Source organism: Hyla sarda, chromosome 3 (genome assembly GCF_029499605.1).
Source record: "Hyla sarda isolate aHylSar1 chromosome 3, aHylSar1.hap1, whole genome shotgun sequence".
NCBI lineage: Eukaryota > Metazoa > Chordata > Amphibia > Anura > Hylidae > Hyla > Hyla sarda.
The window spans coordinates 317593929-317618139 of NC_079191.1; the positions used below are offsets into that span (position 1 = coordinate 317593929).

Here is a 24211-nt window from a genome sequence, read left to right on the forward strand (position 1 = left end):
CCTGCGCTAATGTCTCCACAGATAATCGCCGCGCATGCGCTAAAACTTAGAAAAAAACAGTGACTTTTGTTACAATGTTCCCATTCAAGAGGATAATTAACAGAGTATAGCGGGGTTGGTGAAAGAAAGGGAGAAATAGTGGAGTGGGATATATAGTCATTTCACATAAGGCATATAACCTCCTTATAATGTGCCAACTTGGAGCACGATAAGTAGCGCAATAAAAATTCCAACTATTTCTCAAAGAATATGGACTAACATCTAAACCAAAAAGGGGGAGTTTTTGACGGGACTGCCGATACAAAATAAAATAAAATTATTTTTATTAGGTCAGTTGCCAACCGGCTGCTACCAAAAATTAGTAAATGTAACTTGGGGAAATTGATAATATGCACTTATTAGAAAATATTTATAAAGCTTTTTTATAAATATTTTCTAATAAGTGCATATTATCAATTTCCCCAAGTTACATTTACCGGTACTAATTTTTGGTAGCAGCCGGTTGGCAACTGACCTAATAAAAATAATTTTATTTTATTTTGTATCGGTAGTCCCGTCAAAAACTCCCCCTTTTTGGTTTAGATGTTAGTCCATATTCTTTGAGAAATAGTTGGAATTTTTATTGCGCTACTTATCGTGCTCCAAGTTGGCACATTATAAGGAGGTTATATGCCTTATGTGAAATGACTATATATCCCACTCCACTATTTCTCCCTTTCTTTCACCAACCCCGCTATACTCTGTTAATTATCCTCTTGAATGGGAACATTGTAACAAAAGTCACTGTTTTTTTCTAAGTTTTAGCGCATGCGCGGCGATTATCTGTGGAGACATTAGCGCAGGCGCAGCTGATCCCAGCAGGCCGGCGGATGTTTGAAGTTCTCCGTAGACGGCTTCTGACATGCGCCGCGCATCCAGATGATGTCGGTAGTAAGTGCTGACACCAATTGATGACAGAGTATGACGTGGGACCGTCGGATTAGGTAATTCAGGTCCCGCATTGGTGAATGATTTTCGCACACAGATGGTGCTGATTACAAGTTACATTTTATTGGTTGCCCTAGCGGCAACGTTTGTTACAATGGACTACATTGGAGAACATGACTGGGCCCATATTGATGACATCAGAGGGATGGGTTATATATACCCCCTCCGCCATTTTGGCAGCTGCCATTGCCACCATTGCCTCTTGAGAAAGCCGCGGAGGCGGCGAAACATGTAGAGGCGGCAATTGTGTATATGTTTTAAGCGACACCAGAGTGATCCCTTTAACAGGCAGCCACTGCAGGGCTACCTAGTACCTGAGAGGACATTGATCCTATAGATGCACCCACTGATATATTTGGATCACAGGGTTGTCAGTTTTAATCGTTTTGTTGTGGGAATTACATTTTAATCAATATTAATAAAAGTTAATTTTTTAGGGGTAAGCAATAGGGGTTTACACCCCGGGCTTCGGCCTTGGGGTTTAGTTATTGAGTATTACATGTAAATATAATTTGAGTGCATAGGTTTAGGCAGATACATTGTGGCGCACTTTTGTGGGCCCCTTGATACTTGTTAAAAAACTGGTGATTGAGGGGCTTATACATCCATTGAAAGCAAATTTGGTTTTCGTTTCCTATCTGGAGAAGGCTGTACCTCTTTATGCTTGCTGTCAGGGGCTCAACAACAAAAAACAATAACCGGTTAAAACTAATGAATCTTTTTCAGTGCTGTTTTTTTTTTTTTTTTTTAAAGCATAGCCCATTTAAGTTTTTTCAGCATGTTTTTAGCCCAAGTGAACATACCCTAAAAGCACAAGGGAACAAGTTGCAGTTTCTTTCTTTGCCAATTCCATATAATTATAACATTTGCATTAGTAATATATGCATGACTAAGTTTAAATGCAGTTACGCTTTATTTATAATAGGTCCTATATGGATCCCAAATGGGTTCATCGTTATAAGGCCTAAGAGGAAGTATCTTTGCTTTATATACCTAATCTAGTGATTTTATTTGAGCATCTTGCAAAGAACTGTGGGTCACTGCTTGCAGTTTAAAAATATACACTGCTCAAAAAATTAAAGGGAACACTAACATAACACATCCTAGATTTGAATGAATGAATTAATCGTATGAAATACTTTCATCTTTACATAGTTGAATGTGCTGACAACAAAATCACACAAAAATGATCAATGGAAATCAAATTTATCAACCCATGGAGGTCTGGATATGGAGTCACACTCAGAATCAAAGTGGAAAACCACACTACAGGCTGATCCAACTTTGATGTGATGTCCTTAAATCAAGTCAAAATGAGGCTCAGAAGTGTGTGTGGCCTCCAATGCCTGTATGACCTTCCTACAATGCCTGGGCATGCTCCTGATGAGGTGGCACATGGTCTCCTGAGGGATGTCCTCCCAGACCAGGACTAAAGACACCGCCAACTCCTGGACAGTCTGTGGTGCAACGTGGCGTTGGTGGATGGAGCAAAACATGATGTCCCAGATATGCTCAATCGGATTCAGGTCTGGGAAATGGGCGGGCCAGTCCATAGCATCCATGTCTTCCTCTTGCAGGAACTGCTGACACACTCCAGCCACATGAAGTCTAGCATTGTCTTGCATTAGGAGGAACCCAGGGCCAATCGCACCAGCATATGGTCTCTCAAGGGGTCTGAGGATCTCATCTCGGTACCTAATGGCAGTCAGGCTACCTCTGGTAAGCACATGGAGGGCTGTGCGGTCCCCCAAAGAAATGCCACCCCACACCATTACTGACCCAAAGCCAAACCGGTAATGCTGGAGGATGTTGCAGGCAGCAGAATGTTCTCCACGGCGTCTCCAGACTCTGTCACGTCTGTAACATGTGCTCAGTGTGAACCTGCTTTCATCTGTGAAAAGCACAGGGCGTCAGTGGCGAATTTGCCAATCTTGGTGTTCTCTGGCAAATGCCAAACGTTCTGCACGGTGTTGGGCTGTAAGCCAAACCCCCACCCGTGGACGTCAGGCCCTCATACCATCCTCATGGAGTCTGTTTCTGACCATTTGAGTGGACTCCTCCACATCTCCTGATGTACTGGCCTGTCTCCTGGTAGCGCCTCCTTTTTCTGGACACTGCTGACAGGCACAGCAACCCTTCTTGCCACAGCTCGCATTGATATGTCATCCTGGATGAGCTGCACTACCTGAGCCACTTGTGTGGGTTGTAGACTCCATCTTATGCTACCACTAGAGTGAAAGCACCGCCAGTATTAAAAAGTGACCAAAACATCAGCCATGAAGCATAGGAACTGAGAAGTGGTCACCACCTGCAGAACCACTCCTTTATTGGGGGTGTCTTGCTAATTGCCTATAATTTCCACCTGTTGTCTGTTCCATTTGCACAACAGAATGTGAAATTGATTGTCAATCAGTGTTGTTTCCTGAGTGGACAGTGTGATTGACTTGGAGTTACAGTGTGTTGTTCAAGTGTTCCCTTTATTTTTTTGAGCAGTATATTTATAGATATAGAAAATAAATTTAATCTAAATACTTACATTTATTCTTTAGAACTGTAGAACTTTATTCTTTAGAATGTAATGTGGCCACTTTTCTTAAGCCATGAAATAAAAATGAATACTTCTATGTACAATTTAATGTGTTTTATGTTGCATGGACATGTCTTTTTGACCCATACTAACTATGTATACTTGCCAGTATTGGTTCCAGAAATACTTTTTCTCTGTTAAATTGTGTTGGGTTTTTGTTTGGATTAAATAGGGTTTTAAAGTATAGCCTTTACAAAGTACCGATACCTTTATTGCAAAGCTTCTTCATGGGTATAAGTAAATGCAGACCAGACTGCCTCCTGTTGAGGATGTATTTGTTAATGCCATTAGATAACCACTATGAACTATGGGAGTTATGGCGAAAATCAGCATGAGTTAAACCGATTTCCCTCCCACCTCCAAAACACCAATGTATTGTAACGGATAAGAAGCAATCCAGTGTTACCAGTGAGATTTGGAAAAAGAAAAAAAAATGCAAGATTTCATACTTGGAATTATATAAGATTAGTAATCAAGAACTAAAAATATGCACATACTTCATATTTCCTAATACAGTACTTCATCAGTTTGAGGTTTGTCACAGAGAAATACTTAAATGTCCTTCTAAAAAGAATCGGTTTGTATGATAACCAAATAGTATATAGAGCATCTCTGTGATCTTAAAAATATACAGCAGTAGGGAGATACATAGGCAATGCCTGTCAGATGTACATTTGGTGGGAGGCTAGAGTGTCCATGAAAGGCCGCACAATATTATCTGTGGAGAAGTAGAACACCAGGCCAAATGTGATCGAAATTGGGAGAGCTGGAAGAGCTTTTTTGAAAACTGCCAGGAGCAATAAAGTCAGGCATAACCCCTGTGAAAAAAAAAAAAAAAGATATAATGAGTAATCTGCAAATGTAGGCCAATTCTATAGAACAGTTTAATATATTTTTTTTGCATATTGAGCCTTGCAAATACAAATTTATAACTACTTACTATTAAAATGGCTACAAAACAGGCCAGTGTGGTATTCCAGTCTCCACTTGCTGTGGCTGCAGCTTTTCCTACAAGCACACTGTAAAATATAAAATCTCCAAGACCAAGCTTTACTCCCCCTGAACAAACAGAATAGAAAGAAATTCATTTTATGTGCAATTTCCATATAGTTCCAGTGTTATAGCTTTGTGTTCTGACAAATGAGTGATGCCAGATTATAGAAGCTTCCCATCCTTCCCTGCTCTGCTAAAAGAACGTGATCTAGTTTTAGCTAAAATTAATTGCTGTGTAATGTCATAACGGCTAAATACGTATTTATTTCTATTTGGACATTTATGGCACATCCTGAGGATATGCCATAAAAGTTATAGAAGTGTGTCTCACCTCTGGGACCCACACCTATCTTGGAATTGAAAGTCCCCTCAGGCCTGGCTGTAGCCGCTGAAAGTGGTTGGAAAGTCAAAAACAGCCTAATGAACATTTTACATGGTTCATTGACTTTAATGGGAGTTGCGTTAACAGTGTAACATAGTGAGCCACACTGCATAACTAAATTCTGCCAGCCTGCTGCAGTTCTGGAAGAGGGCCAGTGGGACAGATTTATCAAAACCTGTGCAGAGGAAAAGTTGACCAGTTGCTCATAGCAACCAATCAGATCGCTTCTTTCATTTTTCAGAGGTCTTTTAAAAAATGAATGAAACCAGCTGATTGGTTGCTATGGGAAACTAATCAACTTTCCCTCTGCACAGGTTTTGATAAATCTCCCTCAGTGTTTTTTTGGAAAATATACTCTTACCCTCAATCCACTTCCCCACCTTTCTGTCTGCCAGGACAGATTTATCCATTTGTAGCCCTTCAGACACTGCCTGCTTTCCTCCTCCACAGCTGACCACCTTTTAGGGTATGTTCACACTGAGGAATTGGGACAAAGACGCGGATTCCGCATGAAGAAAGAACATGTTCATTCTTCATGCGAAACGGAATACAGTGTCAGAATTCCGCTTGCAGAAATTCCTCAGTGTGAACTGAGGAGCGGAAATACAGTTAAACTCTATTGGGTTTTCCACTGCTGACTGAATTGAAGAGGAATAAGCGAGTGGAATTACTCGAGTAAATTCCTCTCCAATTCCTCAGTGTGAACGTACCCTTAGGCAGCCTCTCTTCTATCACCTCTCTTCTATCCCCTCTTGTTGCAATCGTTGTAAACTGAGCCCCAGTTTTTTTGGCCTCCCTCCTCCTATGCCTGCTATACAATGGCTTACTATGCCCTGCCCCCTTCCCTTTTTTGGTACAAGCCATCCCTCTGTAAAAAAAAAAAATAATAATAATAATTTTGACATGTCATTTAAATCAGTGGGGGCCCGAATATGGGCTGGTTCTATGGACAGCATGAGAAGCCACAGGTAAAGTAATTGTGTAAAGTAGAGAACCCTTCTCTGCTACGGTCACTTTTACATGGTAGATTTTCGATCAGTATTTTGCACCAGTGTTTGCAGGAAATGGAGGCAACCCAAGGAAGAGGGGAGAGTCTTTCAATTTTTCTTTTTCTCTATTTGTTCCACTCCTGGTTTTGACTTCCAAATACGGATACAGAACTGACTGAAATACTGTGACGTGAAAGTGACCTGTCATTACCACACATGCAGCCACATTACCACCTTCGTATACGCAAAGTAACTGTGTTATACAGATTGCCCTCTACTGCTATGTGGTAAAATTTTAACAATGGTGTAGAGGACTGCATTGTGATTGGGATCCTCTGCGACCCATTGAAAAACTTGCGGGTGGTATTTACCCCTTAGGACAGTGGACATAAATGTACGCCCTGAACCACTGGTACTTGGCGCACCAGGACTTAAATTTACATCCTGTACGCGAGCCCTGAACGGTGCTTGCATCATGCACGGAAGGTCCTGGTTGGTAAGATCCGCTGGTAATGGCAGACATCAGCAATCCTGCTTATGTCTGCCATTAACGCCCTCATATGCCATGATCAATACAGATCACTGCATCTACGGCAATGCAGAACTTTGAATGAATGATCAGACATCCCACGTCACTGCTGCAGGGATCTGATCATCCAGGATGGTGGCTGGAGGACCCCTCACCTGCCACAGCTACTTTCTCTTTGTCTTCTCCTCTGGTCTAACATCGAGCAGACCAGAGAAGAAGAACGTCAATAATACTGATCAGTGCTATGCTAATGCATAGCACTAAACAGTATTAAAAATCTAATCATTGCTATAAATAGGGACATAAAAAGTGTAAACAAAGAAAAAGAAAATGTAATGTAATTTTTTCCATTTTACCCCCAAAAAGCATGTAAAAAAAAAAAAACGGTGAACGGTGTAAATGGAAAATTGCTATGTTTTGGTCATTTCACATTCCAAAAAATTAAATGCAATCAAATAGTCGCAAAAGTGTTACCAAAAAAAATAAAATACAGATCACGGCACAAAAATGAGCACTCATACAGACCCGTATATGGAAAAACTTGAAAGTAATAGGTGATAAAAATAAGGCAATCTTAAAACATACTTATTTTGTGAAAAGTTTTTTTTTTTTAAGTAGTAAAATAATAGAAATGTATGGAATTATGGCTATCATTTTAATCGTATTGACCCACAGAATAAAGAAAACATTTCTTTTTTACTGTAAAGCATACAGAAAGAAACCGAAACCCTCCCAAATTTGTAAAATTTCTGTTTTCAATTTCCTTACACATATATTTTTTTTATGTTTCCTGTACATTTTATGGTAAAATGAGTTATGTCATTGCAAAGTACAATTGATAACGCAAAAAAACAAGCCCTCACATGGGTCTGTGGATGGAGTTAGGATTTTTAGAATGTGAGGAGGAAAAAACGAAAACACAGTTACACACTAAACCTGCAGGTCCCCATTATTATCCCAGAATGTTTGTGGGAGCATGCAGGATTGGAAACACATAGCAGGAGCAAACAGTAATGGTCAAAAATTCACTGGGAGTGGGATTTAAAAAAAATTGATCTTTCCCCAATTTGAAAAACAATTTTCCCATCTCTTTTTATTTTATTATATAAAACTGTAGCATTCCTAATTAATTATAGGCTTAGGATTTCTCTTATGTACGGGTACAGTCATGACCGTAAATATCGGCATCCCTGAAATTTTTCAAGAAAATGAAGTATTTCTCACAGAAAAGGATTGCAGTAACACATGTTTTGCTATATACATGTTTATTCCCTTTGTGAGAATTGGAACTAAACCAAAAAAACTAAACCAACCCCAAAAATTGGCTGGACAAAATTATTGGCACCCTTTCAAAATTGTGGAAAAATTAATTTCAAGCATGTGATGCTCCTTTAAACTCACCTGGGGCAAGTAACAGGTGTGGACAAAAATCACACCTGAAAGCAGATTGAAAGGAGAGAAGTTCACTTAGTCTTTGCATTATGTGTCTGTGTGTGCCACACTAAGCATGAACAACAGAAAGAGGAGAAGAGAACTGTCTGAGGACTTGAGAGCAAAAATTATGGAAAAATATCAACAATCTCAAGGTTGCAAGTCCATCTCCAGAGATCTAGATTTGCCTTTGTCCACAGTGCACAACATTATCAAGAAGTTTGCAACCCATGGCATTGTAGCTAATCTCCCTGGGCGTGGACAGAAGAGAAAAATTAATGAAAGGTGTCAAGGCAGGATAGTCTGGATGGTGGATAAGCAGCCCCAAACAAGTTCCAAATATATTCAAGCTGTCCTGCAGGCTCAGGAAGCATCAGTGTCAGTGTGAACTATCCTTCGACATTTAAATGAAATGAAACGATATGGCAGGGGACCCAGGAGAACCCCACTGCTGACACAGAAACAAAAAAAAAACTAAATTTTGCCAAGATTAACTTGAGTAAGCCAAAATCCTTCTTGGAAAATGTCTTGTGGACAGATGAGACCAGGTTAGAGCTTTTTGGTAAAGCACATCATTCTACTGTTTATCGAAAATGGAATGAGGCCTACAAAGAACACAGTACAGTACCTACAGTAAAATATGGTGGAGGTTCAATGATGTTTTGGGGTTGTTTTGCTACCTCTGGCACTGGGTGCCTTGAATGTGTGCAAGGCATCATTAAATCTGAGGATTGGGTCGCACTGTAAAGCCCAGGGTCAGAAAGCCATTTTTATGTCCGAGATCGTGGGTCTTCCAGCAGGACAATCACCCCAAACATACGTCAAAAATCACCCTGAAATGGATGGCAACAAAGCGCTGGAGAGTTCTGAAGTGGCCACTGGCCAGCACTGAGTCCAGATCTAAATCCCATTGAACACCTGTGGAGAGATCTTAAAGGGGTTGTGCGCTGCCGTGACTTTCGGAGCTCCGCTCACAGCGTCCGGAAGTTCATTACTCTGAACGCTGTGTGCGGGCTTCCGGGTTCGCGGCCGCCGGGCGTGACGTCACGCCCGGCCCCTCGTGAAATCTCGTCTGCCCCCTTAACGAAAGTTTATGGGGAGGGGGCGCGACCACTGTCACGCCCCCTTCCCATAGACTTTGGTAGAGGGGGCGGGCGAGACGTCACGCCCGGTGGCCGCGAACACGGAAGCCCGCACACAGCGTTCGGAGTAATGAACTTCCGGACGCTGTGAGCGGAGCTTCGAAAGTCAGGGCACCGCACAACCCCTTTAAAATTGCTGTTGGGAAAAGGCGCCCTTCCAATAAGAGAGACCTGGAGCAGTTTGCAAAGGAAGAGTGGTCCAACATTCCGGCTGAGAGGTGCGAGAAGCTTATTGATAGTTATATGAGGCGACTGATTTAAGTTTTTGTTTTTTTTTAAAGGGTGTGCAACCAAATATTAAGTTAAGGGTGCCAATAAATTTGTCCAGACCATTTTTTCCTCCTTTTTAGGTTTAGTTCCAATAAACACAAAGGGAATAAACATGTGTATAGCAAAACATGTGTTACTGCAATCTTTTTCTGTGAGAAATACTTAATTTTCTTGAAACATTTTAGGGCTGCCAACATTTACGGCAATGACTGTATATAGGAATAGCTGGACTTGATGACAAGTACAGTATTTTTGCTATCAGTCCAGAAAGTTTACTTAGGTTAAACATGGAATTCTGTAAAATCAGCCTACAAACTTTGCACTTACTTTCCTCGTCTCCATCATCAGCAGCCCTATTGTTAGGTGTCTGAATTTGATGTCCTGGAGCATCTGTGTCCACTTGAGATATGTGGTTAACACTTTCTGATGGTTCTAATAAAAAAAAAATTTAATAAAATGGAATATATTGCTAATAAAAGCAGATATGGATATACTTACTTTAAAATGGTATTTCCAACTAAGACTCTTATGGCATAAAAGGATATGTAGGTCCCACCTCAGGCATTGAATATGGGGGGGAATCACCAAAACCTTATTCCACCATGTATCCAACAGTCATGCAGGGACTGATTTGAGAAGTGGCATTCATGTTCAGAGCACTCTCCAGTCATTGCCATTTTTATACCCAGCCTGCCCAATAAAACCTTTAACATACCTTCCTATGCTCCCTCATAGCCTCTGGTATCAGGATGTTCCTTCTACGGCTGGTGACACTGCTTTTCCCGGAGCTGCAGATCGTTGCGACTGCAGCATGAGGAACTGACAGTACCGCTTTCTAATCACTGGCTGAAGCGGGACAACACTGTGGTACTGTGACATCTCATCTGCAACTCTGGCTGCCTCTGGGAAGCAGAGACCTGCCGGAGATAGGGTTGCCTGATAACTGAGGCTACGAGAAAGCGGAAGATGGCAAGACAAAAGGGTTTATTAGGCAGGCTGGGCATATTATGTTAAAAAAAAATCAAGTTTATAAAACTCGAATTACTATGGTGGAATCTATATCTTATGACTCAACATTAAAATTGCAGCATCATGAAGGACAAGCCATAAGGTTATGCAAATCGAGGAAGTATGTGTCGCTAAGATCTGCAAATGATCTAAAGCTATTTTTTTCAGCCACATGAAACTTGCCAGCCACATGAAATCAGATCAAGTCAGTAAAGTATAATTGTGCGATGTCTCCTGTTCTTCAACATGCCAGTTAAGGCCACTTATCACAAACTGAGACGGACAGATTCCTTGAACGGTCAGACCTTTGGTTTATCACTCCAGGAGATTTGGAAATAGTGCAAAAAATAAAAAGTGGTCTGCTATGGTGCTGCCTTGTAGAGATCGGAGTGTAGGTTCAGTCTTTTAAATAAAATCTCATTTATTAATACAAAAATTGAGATATAGATCTCTACGTATGCTACGTGCATATGCCAAAGTGTCAGCATTGAGCAACATTTAATGTCCCAGTGGTAGGGAGACCAACAATTACCTGGAATGATAGCAAAAGGTGCACAGGGGCGAATCGTGGCACAAAAAGATATTCAAACAGGAAAACTGGCCCATAGTTATCTATTCTGTAGTGAATGAAACTACACAAATTATCAGAAGATGCCTACAAAACGGTCACAAACTAAAACTGTTTTTGTGTACAGAAAAAAAATGCAGCAAAATACCAACCTAAACAAAATGTATAATTCCAGCCTATTTGCTTGTTTAGAGACATTTTATAGTTACCCTATACACACTTACCTCCTGAATTTCGATTTGCTCTTTCATTTGAACTGTTAGAATCGGCCATACCCACAATCCATACCATGGCAGCTTTCAAATTAAAATATATCATTAGTACACCATATCTCTTAAGAAAATACAATGCATTTTAAACAAACAATATGAATTTGTTTAATTCTTTAAATGTTTCTGATCTAGTTAAATAGGACGGCATTTAAAACAAACAAACAAAATGAGCACTGAAATAGCATGTCTGAATACAGGCTTAGGGCACATACACACAACAGTTTTACTTTGTACTCAAAAGCTGTGCTAACATACCGTTACACCACAAATCAGAATCACTTTACAAAACCACGTCAGCACCATTTTCAGCCGCTACTAGTGTATCTTCCCATAAATCTCCTTCTTCATTGCTCTGATTACAGCTTATGATGCTGTATGAAATTTATGATTTTAGACTTGACTAAATAAATTGCTCTGACATCAACGATAAATGAGGGAGCTTGAATGGCCAGAAAAGAGCTGTAGCTGCCTGCGCTCTACATTGGATAACTGCAAGAATCGCACCAGTTAAAATCAATGGGCTTCCATGAAGTTCAAAGATTTTAGAGTTTGCATGCTTCACATTACTTGGGGGTTGATAGCTGATTGTTGGGGCTCTGTCTAGCAGGAATCCCTGTCATCTGCTCATATGAGTGGACATCCAACACTGACGTAAGGTGTTGCATTTGGGCCAGTTGTTAGACAGTGGGTCCTCCCATAAGGAGGTGTAAAAGTACTTCCCTCACTGCCCTATAAAAAAATGCTCTTTAGAGGCTACTTTTGGGTAGTGTACCCCTTTGGTGAGAGATCGTTGAATGCTAGTGATGCTTCTACAATACCATGAAATACATTTTGATGACTAACTTTGAGAGGGGGTGCATCATTGAACTGAGAGAAGACAGATTGTAGTTTCAATAAACTGCCCATTTGAACCAGGCAAACAGGCTCCCTACAGCCCAGACAGACCACCAGTAGAGAGGGTTGTTTGATCTGCCACTAAGCACAAGCAACGACCAAATTTTCCTTGCCCACCATCCAGACACAGGTGGCACCTTCATAACATACCTCTGTCTCCACCAGGACCATTTCCAGGCACTTAGCAAAAGAAAGTCTGGTGCCATTATGTGTCTTTCTATTGACAGCCAGCCACCAGTACCTAGGTTTGCAGTGGTGTAGTGAACAAAAAACCTAAACTGCTCCTGACTGGAACTGTTTAGTCTTTAGCAACAAATCCAGGTTCTGTTTGGGATTAGACTGTGGTCTGTTTTAAGTATAAAGGCCTTGTGGTAAATGCTTTAATCCTGCCTTTGCTGTGGAGCGACACATCCTCAACTGCTGATGTTTTGATCCGGTCCTCGACCTTATGTGATCTTGTATCCAAGCAAGATATGGCCCAACACAGTACTAGTGTCTCCTTTTGATTGTGACATTTTCCCAAACAAATTTATAGTAAGCATTTACATATATCATGATTGCATTCACACAAAAAGTTTTATTTGATTCCAAAAACTTCTTTCTAGTGCATCATTTTTTGTTACTAGTAAGCAGCTTATTTTATTAAATTCATTAAAACACTACTTTAGTCATGATTCTCGCAAAACAATATGTATTATCTTTCTTTGTAACATAAAACCGGATATGCAAAATGATAATGCAATATTTAATATACTTACAGGAATATATTAATGCTGGAAATATAGGCTCATTTCTTTCCTGTGCAGTTTCCACCAGCATCCTCAAAGGGCCATTGGGGCACAATACGGCTAGCAAGTCTGTCAGCAAAGACACAATACAGCCATAAAAATGTAAAGTGTTAAAAATTACTTTTGTTCTGTAAACTGTAAAATGGGCATGGTCACTAGTAAAAACTTTTGATATATGACAGAGCCTGGAAAAAATGTTAACATTTGTAAGATGCTTTTGTTTAAAAATATTTATGTTTAAAAAGGATATACTTTTGAACACTAGGGGTCCTTGTTCTGTTGATATTCCTGTCTTGCCTCATGTGCAATACCTGGTTCCATGAAAAGCAGACGAGACAAGAAAGCATGTGCACACTCCCATGACATTCATTGGTTGCAGAGCTATGTGTGCTCCTGTGACACATTGCTGCACTGAAGTGAATTTTGCTTAGTTTCTCTTTTACAGCTTACTGTTTCAGATCCATTTTCTCTGCACAGTCTACATGTTTCTCTCCTGCAAATGGCCTTTTATCTGCTCTTCATTCTATCTTCATCCTGTGTGATCTGTCCTGCAAGGTTTCTCTCTCCCTGTCTGAGCTGGTGTCTGACCCCCTCCTTGTTGCTATCTCTTAATATGGGGTTCAGAAATAGTATTTTGGTCAGTATTTGGTTCTCATTTTGGTCAGTATTTTTGGCCAAAACCAGGAGTGGGTCCAAAACGCATAATGCAATTTTTTTCTTTCGGTCTAATTCCTGGATTTGACAAAAAAATTACAATAAAATGTGGACAAAATGGGGGAGATTTATCAAAGGATTTAGACTGGTTTTTCCTGTCTAAATTTGTCGCACAGAAAGTCGCAGTCTAAATATGTGCGACTTTTCTGCGACTTTTGCTGTAGAGGATTTTTAGAACATGATGCATGCTAGTCTATTTTAGACGGAAATGCATTGGAAAATGCATTGGTGCTGAATTTATCAAGTGCGACAAGTCGCATCTGCCCAAAATACACTGAAATGTCAGACCATGTTGGAGCAGGTCTAAATGCAGTTTAAGCTGTAGACCCTGAAGTCTGAGCACAGAATTTATCAAGGGCTGTGAGACCTTTGATAAATTAGGAGCACAATAGACAGGAGACTACCACATACGCTGGTCTATAAGCATACCCAGAATAGACTAGATCAGTAAATGTCCCCCAATATGTATAAACCCAGCGTAACAAAGAGAGCAGAAAGAATGTCTGACAGATGTATTTTCTTTCCCTGAGTAACAGTTAAAGAGTACCTGTCATCAACAAAAACTTTTAATATGTTGTTCATGATCATTAATGAAGTGATATTGTAATATATCTTCATTAAAAAATATTAATATTTATACCAGTTTTTTCATTTTATACTTTTGGCCACTAGGGGTCACTCTTCTATGCCTGGTCTGCAAGCAGCATCCTATGCTTTTAATAGTAAGTGTACAGCTTTTAGGACTAATGCTGAAGGGCTCTGGTCCTTCCACCGGAAGTTCAGTACTCTCAGCTCAGGACTCGCTCCCAGCCTGGAGCAGCACTGTGAGCTACAAGCCTGCACATGCCTCTCATATAACAGCCAGTCACCTCCCCCTCCCCCCCTACCCCTCACCACACGTTATCTTATACATTGTATTATCTCACTGCACTCCCTGCTCTGTGCCCCCCCCCCTGACATTCATCTTAATTACCGCCTATGTAATTGCTCCCTCAGCCCCTGGTTCTCAGCATTGACTTTTTAGTGCAGAGAGACACAGGAGAGAGAGAGACAGAGGATGCCATTCCTCACCTGTACTTAGTCTGTATGCACATTGCAGAGCAGTGTTTCCCAACCAGGGTGCCTCCAGCTGTTGCAAAACTACAACTCCCAGCATGTCTGGACAGCTGTTGGCTGTCTGGGCATGCTGGGAGTTGTAGTTTTACAACAGCTGGAGGCACCCTGGTTGGGAAAAGGTATTTCCACAGCGTTTTAAACCTCAATAAACACAGGGATAGGCATAGTTAGAGAAGGGGACAGATGGGAAAGGGGATCAGGGAAAGTTTAGATGATGACAGGTACTCTTTAAACAGTAAAACATTTTTAATGAAGACTATTTAGAAGTATGCTCAATTTTGCATTCAGAAAACAAACATTAAAGTGTACTTGTCCTATCCCACAAAAAAAGCAAAACTGTTATATGTTACTCAGTACCTCATCCTGATCATGTACATGTGATTTTTATGTAGCTATCACTGATTTTTCACACAAATATAGCTTATTAACTAGGGATAATCGGTGCAGGTTAGTCATCAGTATAAGTTATCGCCTATTTAACCCCCTGCGACACCGCTGCAGATCATTGATTTAAAGCGGGCGCTTTAAATCAATGGTCTCCAGTGGCTTTTGCGGGGCCATAGGCCGCCGCCACCACCCGCTTCTCTCTCCCTACCTGTCAGGGTGGTCCGGGCCATCCATCCTTCCATCCTGTAGTGTCCGGGGGCATTCCGGGTGAAGAGTGAACCGGTCCGGGCTGTCCTTCTCCGGCGGTCATCTTCTCCACTCCGGGCAGGCTCCGGCCTAGTACGCTGCATAGACGCCGCTGCGCAGTGACGCCCGTGCGTAGCGACGCACCTGACGTCACGGCGCAGCGGCGTCTATGCAGCGTACTAGGCCGGAGCCTGCCCGGAGTGGAGAAGATGACCGCCGGAGAAGAAGGACAGTCCGGACCGGTTCACTCTTCACCCGGAACGCCCCCGGACACTACAGGAAGGAAGGATGGATGGCCCGGACCACCCCCATTACGGGTAAGTTTAATTTTTTTTTTGACTCGGAGGGTGGGGGAGGGGCCCGACCGGTATAGCGGTATGGGCAAAAATCCATACCGGTATACCGCCCAGCATCACGGTGGGGGGTGCGACGCGGTGCGGTGGGTCGGGGCTGCGGTGCGGCGGGTCGGGGGGGGGGGGGGTGCGGGGGCGGGGCATTATCGGCAAGGTAATTGCCGATACCGATAATGCCCAAAATCGTGATTATAGGCCGATAATATCGGCCATACCGATAATCGGTCGATCCCTAATATTAACAGTTCTCACTGCCTTTTCCATCTTGTCAAAGGGAGGGGCATGTCCTTCTCTTCCCTGCACTGTGATGACTCTTCCCCCTCCCTAACTCTGCTGACTCCCTGCCCTTAGGACCCTTTTCCTTTCTGGATTTATGCTGTACACACACACACAATGATTATTGGAGATTGCCTGTACTCTACCACCAAAGAATATATGGTGAGTGTATAACTTACATCTTATGTCTTTCATGTGTATCATCCTTAGGCAGTCCTGTAATGCTGGGACTTGTAGTTTTGAAATAGTTGGATGTACACTGTTTGGATAACTTTTTTTCAACAGTGTTGCCATCAGCTGTGTGCCTACAGCTTTTGCAAAACTACAACTCCCAGCATGCCCAGACATCCTTTGACTGTCCAGACATGCTTGGAGTTGTAGTTTTGCAACAGCTGGAGGCACATGTTTGGTAAAACTGTGTGTTACAGCAGTGTTGGTGCAGGCTGTGTTCCTCCTGCAGCCTTGTCAATCAGCCATCTCGTGGCCATGACCCTTGGACACCCTCCTGCTGCTGTTGGATTCAAAAGTGTCCCAGGAGGTAAGGGGACCCCTAGTGGTGGGATTTTCAAAGGTTGTTTTCTTTGATAAAATGTGAAAATTGTTTAAAGAAGTATATTAGAAAATTATTGTTTTCCCAAGATGTACAACATATAAAAAGTTGTTGTTTTTTTAAACAAAAAAAAACAAAAAACTGTGCAATGATGTCTAGTCATTAAAAGTTGAACAGTTTTAGGGTAAGGTCACACACAGCACATCTGCAGCATATTTGATGCTGTGGAGATGCACTGGCAGTAGTCACAGAGTGACTGTAGAGCGAGCTCCCTGCTGCGGCAAAGTAGCTCTGTGTGTCAGCTCGTGACCGACGGTGGGAAATCCGGAAATCCGCTCTGTGACTGCTGGCAGCGCATCCGCAGCGTATTTTACACTACAGAACAAATGATAAATAGCAATATCCTTGTTAAAAAATATCTCGGCAACCCAAATGACAGCTGGGAAACTGAATACTAAACTACAAAAAATAATTATCTCAACTCATCTTTGCTACTAGTTTCTTGCTCAACAACCTTGCATGTGATCAGCCCTTTTTAAAGTCAGTTGTGTTTTAGGCTTACAAGAACTTCACTTGCCACAAGTGTCACACAGTTGTAATCACAAACTGCTACAGGTGCACCCTGACCTCCAGCTAGAAAAGTTATAATTTGCAACATTGCCTTGATAGCCAAAGGGCTGAAATGCTGCAGGTTGGGGACCAAGTGATCCAGCCAAACCTACATCTGTAACTTTCAGAAGCAGCAAGGCACTAGAGGCTGGAAAATGTCCTAAAAAGGGAAAGCGGATGTTGTATCTGCATCCGCCCAATCCTACTATAGGTTTCAGACATAGTCATTGGCATTGTGAGGGGTGGCCCTGGAGCTGTAATAATTATTCTGTTTCATAGAAGAGATAATTATTCTGTCCACTAGGTGGCAGAGTGATGCTGCATCCTGCTAGTAATTGAGCATTAAAGGGGTACTCCACTGGAAAAAAAAAATTTAATCAACTAATGCCAAAAAAGATAAACAGATTTGTAAATGACTTCTATTTAAAAATCTTAATCCTTCCAGTACTTGCTGTATGCTTCACAGGAAGTTCTTTTCTTTTTGAATTTCCTTTCTGTCTGAAAACAGTGCTCTCTACTGACACCTCTGCCCATTTTAGGAATTGTCCAGAGTAGGCGCAAATTCCCATAGCAAACCGATCCTGCTCTGGACAGTTCCTGACATGAACAGAGGTGTCAGCAGAGAGCACTGTGGTCAGACAGAAAGTACTGGAAGGATTAAGATTTTGAAACAGAAGTAATTTACAAATCTGTTTAACTTTCTGGCAGTTGATTTAAAAAAATGTTTTCCAGCAGAGAACCGCTTTAAAAGCAAAGACACTGAAGCTGGGTGCCATGCACCATAGCTGACCCTGGGGTGGGGGCTTTAACACTTCTCCATCCCTCTATGCAACCAGGAGAAGAGGCTGCTATGAGGGACGCCTTTGCAATAAAGATAGGTAGATAGGTCTGCAAGTGATCATGATGGGGGAGGGGGGGGGGGGGTTTAGGGAGCTGCTAAAGCTGTTGCCTTTCTGTGTCTGGACATTCAGCAGCTTTTGTGCATCAATATCTCTACTGCCCCACAGTGCACCTCCTCCCATACACCTCACATACCACTCATCATGACTTCCCTTTCCTAATGAGCCCCTGCCCAGTAATGTCGATCCCTTGTACTACCCCTCTTGCCTCTGCTACTTTCTGGCCCTTTCCCCCTTCTCCCCACAGAGTCATGTCCATTTACCGTATATACTCGAGTATAAGCCGACCCGAGTATAAGCCGAGACCCCTAATTTCAACCCAAAATCCCAGGAAAAGTTATTGACTCGAGTATAAGCCTAGGGTGGGAAATACCTCATCCCCCCCTGTCATCATCCAGACCCGTCATTAACATCCTCATCATCATCCCCTTGTCATCATCCCACACATCCCCCCTTCATCATCCCCTTATCATCCCACACATCCCCCTTCATCATCCCCTTGTCATCATCCCACACATCCCCCCTTCATCATCCCCTTATCATCCCGCACATCCCCCCTTCATCATCCCCTTATCATCCCACACATCCCCCCTTCATCATCCCCTTATCATCCCGCACATCCCCCCTTCATCATCCCCTTATCATCCCGCACATCCCCCCTTCATCATCCCCTTGTAATCATCCCCACCCCCCTTCATCATCCCCACACCCCCCCTTCATCATCCTCTTCTCATCATTCGCCCTCAGTGGTCTTCAACCTGCGGACCTCCAGAGGTTTCAAAACTACAACTCCCAGCAAGCCCGGGCAGCCATCGGCTGTCCGGGCTTGCTGGGAGTTGTAGTTTTGAAACCTCCGGAGGTCCGCAGGTTGAAGACCACTGCGGCCTTCAACATCATCCAGCCCCCCTCTCACCCCCTTTAGTTCTGAGTACTCACCTCCGCTCGGCGCTGGTCCGGTCCTGCAGGGCTGTCCGGTGAGGAGGTGGTCCGGGCTGCTATCTTCACCGGGGGCGCCTCTTCTCCGCGCTTCCGGCCCGGAATAGATGCGTTGCCTTGACAATGACGCAAATGACGCACCTCTGCGTCGTTGTCACGGCAACGTGACTATTCTGAGGCCGGGCCCGAAGCGCTTAGAAGAGGCCTCCCCGGTGAAGATAGCAGCCCGGAACCACTATGCCACCGGACCACCTCCTCTCCGGACAGCCCTGCAGGACCGGACCAGCGCCGAGCGGAGGTGAGTATTCAGAACTAAAGGGGGTGAGAGGGGGCTGGATGATGTTGAAGGCCGCAGTGGTCTTCAACCTGCGGACCTCCGGAGGTTTCAAAACTACAACTCCCAGCAAGCCCGGACAGCCGATGGCTGCCCGGGCTTGCTGGGAGTTGTAGTTTTGAAACCTCTGGAGGTCCGCAGGTTGAAGACCACTGCGGGTGGGGGAGTTCACTCGAGTATAAGCCGAGGGGGGTGTTTTCAGCACGAAAAATCGTGCTGAAAAACTCGGCTTATACTCGAGTATATACGGTACATTAGACTGACTGAAGGAATAATAATGTGAAATAATAATTGCTAAATCTGGAACACTATGCGGAAGCAATAGTCACTTCATGTAAGATATAACAGTCACTAGACTTACAAGTGACCAAGGGCAGTATTTACTGTAAACCCTTCCCCCCTCATATAGTTGACCCACCCCACGATCTCAAGTTTTCAGTACCTGGTTAATGGATGAATTACTCAACAGGAATAAGACTGTTAATTCAGGGAATCTTTATCATTTACATCCTGTACTACAAAGTTCCATTCTGTTCACCAAAAAAAGACTGACAATAAACATCTCTTACTGGCAGTACTTACCTGGCTAAATAATGGCATCACATTCTGTACAGTAGTAATTATACAGAGATTCAGTCATTTCAAAGCAAAAATAATGAGATACATACCATAAATAGATATGGCTCCAAGAATTACCCAAGCTGACCACTCTGGTAAATACTTGATGAAAACAAGGGCCATAAGAGCGCTGATCATGATAAGATAAGCCTGTTGTAGCTGAAGAGGCCCTTTCCAGTGAATGCAGATCATTCCCACGGCCCCAAAATTCCAGATGACCATGAACAAGGTTGGATAATCCATTGCCACATTGTAGGTCTTGAAAACTTCACTATAAAAGAAAATGGAAGGGTTTTTTTTTTTTTTAAGTCAGCAAAGTAGTTTGTTTCTACAAATCAAACAGTCAGCCCTCTAGGTTAACATTATGGTGTGGTTTTACTTTAAATAAAATAGCGCAGCATGGTGCTCTATTATTCCAGTGAAATCAAACAAAGATAAAAACAGAAACTTCTGCTATGGTAACTGTGTTCATGGGGTTTGTAACTCAATTCTGTATACCTCAGATCTCACCGGAAAGATTTTTTTTCTGCAAAGTTTCACTAGTATAAGGGTGCTTTCACTCCACGTTTTCAGCCTACGGCTGGGGGAGGGGAAAACCGGTACCCCAGCCGGACCAGCGCTGAAATCCATTGACTTTAATGAGCTGACCGGAGTCACCATATCTGGTTATCTGACAGGACCTAAAACCGTAGCATACGGGGCAGAAATGAGCCGACCGGAGTCAAACGGTGACTCCGGTCGGCTCATTAAAGTCAATGGATTTCATCGCCGGTCCGGTTGGGGTACGGGAGCGCACGGTTTTCCCCTCCCCCAGCCAGATATGGCAGCCGTAGGCTGAGAACGTGGTGTGAAAGCACACTTAGAATGTTCTAGAAGTACTACTTCCAGCAGAGAATATTTTGGTACATAAAGCACTTTTACAGCAGCACACAAGCACACACTGACTATGTGGCTCAGTACTAGGGCCTAATTCTGTGTTCTGCTGCTGATTTCCAAGCAACTTATAATGTCTTACTAAACTGTTTTGAATAATGTAATATGGAATGCAGCTCATTACAGTGGTAATTCGGGTAGAAAAACAGACATGGTGCACATCTACAATCTTGTATATTGATCTGATTGCTTCTCAGCATAATATCAAAAACTAACAGCTTGTTAGTATACATTTTTGATCAAAAAGTACAAGCCCACTCGCCACGTCAAGGCCACCTATTTAGAGTGGGTCCCTAACGTCCCCAGCATAATATGGCGCAGCACCGGGCGGCAACCACCACCGCCGCGACACCAATGCCCACGGGGGGGGGGGAAACGACCCACCGGCAGAGCGGCCCCAATGCCACTCAAACCAGTCTATGGGCCGCAGCCCCCCCCCCCCCCCCCCGCAGACACGGCGCCACGGCAGCAACGGACACCGCACAGCACCACACCAGTGTGAACAAAGTGTAATGGCTCACTTACCATGTTCTCCCAGTCAGACTGGGAGGCTGCTAGGAAAGAAATGACCCATGTGTAGCTAACTACTACTTATACAGGGTTGGGCTGAGGGGGTGGGTAAACTACAGTTTTAGGTCCGGTCACAAAACCGGATACTGGGCAAAAATTTGCCAACCGGAGTCACTATCTGACTCTGGTCGGCTCATTAAAGTAAATGGGTTTTGGTGCCATTCCATGTTTAGCTGTAGTGATTAAACGTAATGTGAATGCAGCCTTAGCTATTATGTTCTATACTGTCAGTGCAGTCAATAGGTCCATCTCTAAATTACTGCAAGGCCTTGATCATTACAGCAGGTTAGTTTCAGCTATGTTGTATTGGAAAGGATTGCTTTCATACGTTATAGTCATTTGAGCATCCTTCTTGGTAGTTTGCTTCTTATGCCGTGTAATAGGGAAAGAAATAAGAAAATTATGGTAATGATTTGAAAGGGGAACATATACTTACCAAAGATAAATGTATGTGAACATAAAAAGCAGCATCAAAGATGAAAGAATGAGCCATCCGTGAATAAACTAAAATAAAGAAAAAATATTTTTGGAAATCAGTAGCATTCTAGATGGTGCAGAGTAAAGGCTACCAACCTGATTTACAGGCATTTAAAAGAGAATCTGTCATGTTTAAAATGCAGTCTAATCTGCAGGCATTGTGTTATAGAGCAAGAGGAGCCAAGAAGATTGATATACAATGCATTTGAAATGTTTTCAGACCCTTACAGTTTTTTCACATTTTGTTATGTCACAGCCTTGTGCTAAAATAAAAAACATTCTAGTCCCCCCCCCCCCCCCCCCATCATTCTGCACTTCATACCCCATAATGACAAAGTGAAAACAGAATTTAGCTAAATTTATTGAAAAGGTAAAAACTAAAATATTGCATTGACATAAGTAATCAGACCTTTCACTCAGTACTTTGTTCAAGCGATTGCAGCCTCCAGTCTTATGGGGTATGATGCCAAAAGACTTGGATTTGGGGATTTTCTTCAATTCTTTCTCTGTAGATACCCCTCAAGCAGTGTCAGGTTGGGTAGGGACCCTCAGGGGAAGCCATTTTCATGTCTTTTCAGAGATGTTCAATTGTCAGGGCTCTGGTTTGGCCACTCAAGGACATTCAGCCACTCCTGTGTTGTCTTGGCTGTGTGCCTAGAGTTACTGTATTGTTGGAAGGTGGATCTTTGGTCCAGACTGAGGTCCAGAGAACCCAGTCTGAGAGTCCTTTAGGTGTATTTTGTTTCCAAACTCCAGACAGGCTTTCATGTGTCTTTTTACTGAGGAGAGGCTACTTTCTGGTCTGCCATAAAGCCCAGTGGAGTTCTGCAATAACGTTTGACACACAGGATCTGCACACAGGATCTGTGAGGCTCAACCAGAGTGACTACTGGGTGCTTGGTCATCTCTCTCACCAAGGCCCTTCTCCCCAGATTATGTAGTTTTGTGGGGCACCTGGCTCAAGATAGAGTCCTAATTGTTCCAAACTTCAGTTTTTTTGTACCCTTCTCCAAACCTGTGCCTCTAAACAATCCTGTCTCTGAGCTTTACAGGCAGTTCTTTCCACGTTATGGTTAGATTTTTTGCTCTGAGATGTATTGTCAGCTGTAAGACCTTATATAGACAGGGCTGTGTCTTTACAAATCATGTCAAATAAACTGAATTTACCACAGGGGACTTCTATCATGGTATAGAAACATCTCAAAGATTATCAAAAGAAATGGAAGGCCCCAAGGGTCACTATAATGATCTGAATACTGTAAAATTTCACATTTTTTATATCTGCGAAAATAAATCTGATTTTACATTCTCACTATGAGGTATTGAGTGCAGAATAGATTTTTTTATTTTAAAACATAAGGCACAGCAAAATGTGTAAAAAGTGAATGGGTCTGAAAACATTCTAAATTCATTGTATATCTTCGTGTTCCAGGATAACTTGTCATTTATTCATGTAAATTTCTCCTCTCCTTTTCTTAAACAGGATCTGTGATCAGTCCTAAAAGTTAGTTTGTATACCTTTTAATTTTCTATTTTTTTAAGCTTTAGGCACCCCAATCCCAACAGTGTTATAATACTGTGTTCCTGAGAGATTTTACTGTTTGTTTGGTGGTCTATCTTCTCTTTTCACTAAATATTCACATGGAGAGAAACTTTATTTCAAAATGCGGTGTAAATGTTAGACTCTGGGAGGTGTTATTAGGATCCTTATGATCACACTCTCCCGAACAAGTCTTGCCCCACCCCCACGCAGCCTACCAGTGACACCCCCTTAGACTAGTAATCACACCTCATTTTCCAAAAAAAGGTGAATAATGCAGATAGTCAACCAAATAACACAACCCCTATATCTCGGGAATTAGTGGGCTGAGCAAGAATACACTGTTGGAATCAGGGCACCAAAGGCTTTAATATAATATAGGAAATATTTTTTGGACTGACTGCAGGTCTTTTTTGAGCCACTGGCATACGGTTAATACATTTTCACATTTCAAGACTCCTACAGACAGCCATTTTTCTAAAATTTGCAAAAAGCTTCTAAAACTAGTCTTTAAAAAGCTTCTAAAGTCAAACACACTAAATATGTTGCATGTCTCTCACTCTACTTTTACAGCGTTTTGCTTTTTAAATCTTCCCCAGTATGTTTAAAAGTTAAAGGAGTAGTCCAGTGGTGAACCCAGTGGTGAACAACTTTCCCCTATCCTAAGGATAGGGGATAAGTTTGAGATCGCGGGGGGTCCGACCGCTGGGGCCCCCTGCGATCTCCTGTACGGAGCCCCGACAGACCGCGGGAAGGGGGCGTGACGACCTCCGCACGAAGCGGCGGCCGACATGCCCCCTCAATACAACTCTA

The 24211-nt window shown here is 42.6% G+C and overlaps 1 protein-coding gene across 5 annotated transcripts in view; it reads right to left on the reverse strand.

Moving 5' to 3' along the window:
- Positions 1 to 1716: 1716 nt before the first annotated feature.
- LOC130362520 (presenilin-2-like) overlaps positions 1717 to 24211 on the reverse strand; it is a 54750-nt gene continuing 32255 nt past the window's right edge. For all 5 annotated transcript variants that reach the window (XM_056567154.1, XM_056567153.1, XM_056567151.1 and 2 more), the window contains exons 5-11: positions 21818 to 21885; positions 19929 to 20149; positions 12811 to 12909; positions 11111 to 11182; positions 9638 to 9742; positions 4515 to 4633; positions 1717 to 4392 (exon numbers count right to left, since the gene is read on the reverse strand). In XM_056567154.1, coding sequence (XP_056423129.1) covers positions 4237 to 4392; positions 4515 to 4633; positions 9638 to 9742; positions 11111 to 11182; positions 12811 to 12909; positions 19929 to 20149; positions 21818 to 21885 — 840 coding nt within the window. In that variant the 3' untranslated portion in view covers positions 1717 to 4236. The remainder of the gene's footprint in view (positions 4393 to 4514; positions 4634 to 9637; positions 9743 to 11110; positions 11183 to 12810; positions 12910 to 19928; positions 20150 to 21817; positions 21886 to 24211) is intronic.